The sequence below is a fragment of the Nicotiana tomentosiformis genome, chromosome 2 (genome assembly GCF_000390325.3).
Source record: "Nicotiana tomentosiformis chromosome 2, ASM39032v3, whole genome shotgun sequence".
Classification (NCBI taxonomy): domain Eukaryota; kingdom Viridiplantae; phylum Streptophyta; class Magnoliopsida; order Solanales; family Solanaceae; genus Nicotiana; species Nicotiana tomentosiformis.
This window is the reverse complement of record NC_090813.1, coordinates 107,924,203-107,926,170: the sequence shown is the minus strand read 5'-3', so window position 1 is coordinate 107,926,170 and position 1,968 is coordinate 107,924,203. Positions and strand designations below refer to the sequence as shown.

The 1,968-nt window shown below is 39.7% G+C and overlaps 1 protein-coding gene across 1 annotated transcript; it reads left to right on the top strand.

Moving 5' to 3' along the window:
* Positions 1-398: 398 nt before the first annotated feature.
* Positions 399-1,292, top strand: LOC138905358 (uncharacterized). Its single transcript, XM_070193870.1, has 2 exons — positions 399-726; positions 937-1,292. Exons 1-2 carry the CDS (start codon positions 399-401, stop codon positions 1,290-1,292), a joined length of 684 nt encoding a protein of 227 aa, XP_070049971.1.
* The last annotated feature ends 676 nt before the right edge of the window (positions 1,293-1,968 follow it).

The window sequence follows — 1,968 nt, the reverse complement described above, 5'->3', positions numbered from 1 at the left end:
AAATGAACTTAAGCATCTTGTCATTGTTTCTGAAGCTGAGAAGGAAGAATAGCGACAACACATTATCGATTACTTGAGCTACGGCATACTTCCAGAAAATCTAAGGAGAATGACTGAAATCTGTCGTTGTGCACCTCGCTTCCTTTACTACAAAGATACTCTATACAGAAGATCATTTGAGGGAGTACTCTTGCGATGCTTAGGGGAAGATGAAGCACTCCAAGCTTGCAAGAAGCACATTCTAAGGTATGTGGGTCACACCAGTCTGGACCAAAGCTCCACTTCCATATAAAAAGGATGGGATATTATTGACCAACAATGTAAAAGATTGCTTGGACTATGCTTGATGATGCAAGGCTTGCCAGTTCCACGTAAATTTTATTCATCAGCCTCCTGAAATGCTACATCCGACTATTGCACCATGGCCATTTGACGCTTGGGGACTAGATGTTGTTAGACCACTGCTAAAATACTCTGGTGGGCACTTATACATCTTGGCTTCAACTGACTACTTCTCAAAATGGGTTGAAGTTGTTGCACTTAAAGAAGTAAAGAAGGAAAATGTTGCAAGTTTCATTCGAGTAAACATAATCTATCGCTTTGGCATTCCTCCTTACATAATAATGGATAATAGAAAACCATTCGACAATAGGTTAATGAACAAGATTTGTGATCTCTTTGGCTTTAAGCAACGTAACTCTTCTATGTATAATTCTGCCACCAATGGTCTAGCTGAGACATTCAATAAGACTCTATGCAACTTGCTAAAGAAAGTCATCTCCAAATCGAAATGAGATTAGCATGACCGTAAGGAAGAAGCTTTGTGGGCATATAGGACAACTCACTGCACGCCAACACAAGCGACCCCTTATTCACTCGTTTATGGAGTCAAAGTCGTCTTGCCACTCGAGCGTCAAATACCTTCATTATAATTAGTTATTCAAGAAGGGATCACTGATGAAGAGAATTCTCGACTTCGATTAGCAGAGTTGGAGGCTCTTGATGAGAAGAGGTTGGAAGCTCAACAGAGTCTTGAATGTTATCAAGCTCGATTGTCTCGCGCCTTCAATAAAAGAGTTCGCTCAAGATCCTTTCAAGTAGGAGATCAAGTCCTTGCCATACGAATACCCATTATTCCTTCCCATAAACCTGTAGGGAAGTTCACTTCAAAATGGGATGGGCCATATGTCGTGCAAGAAGCTTATTCAAGTCGAGTTTGCAGGCTGGTTGATGCAGATGTCATGAGAATCAACCCTATCAATGGCAAGTTTTTGAAGAAATATTATCCTTGAAGTTGCAATGCTCCTTAATGCAAGAGCATAAACTGCATGTTACTCCTGGCCTGCAAGAGTATAAACTGTGTACTGCCCAAAAATAAAAATAAAAATAAAGGGGTCCGCTAGGTTGAAAACCTCGAAAGAGGCAGCCTAGGCAAAAGTTAGGACATTAAAAATAACTCATTCATTCTGAACTACGGTATGACTTTATCCTCTTCACCGAGGTATATAGGCAACTTAGAGTTTCATTCTAAGTTTAGTCGTATGAGTTAAAAAATACATATCACCCCTAACACTGTTCAAGTAAGGCATGACGGAATAAAATCTTCTTGTTAGCACCTAAACATGGGGCTTACATGTATATTTTACCTTATTGTAATGACTTGACCGGTTATTTTAAGTATTACAGCCCCGTTCCCCCATTTACTACTTATTATGTGTTCAATTATCATTGTGTAACTTGCCGAGGTAGTTGGTTTGGTTCTGGAAATGTTTCGGAATGAGTTGAGACACTTAATCTCAAGGTTGGAAGCTTAAGTTGAAAAGGTTGATCGGGTGTTGACTTATATGTAAACGACCTCGGAATGGAATTTTGATGGTTTCAATAGCTCCGTATGGTGATTTCGGACTTAGGAGTGCGTCCGGATATTTATTTTGAAGTCCGTAGTTAAATTTGGCTTGAAATGGCGAT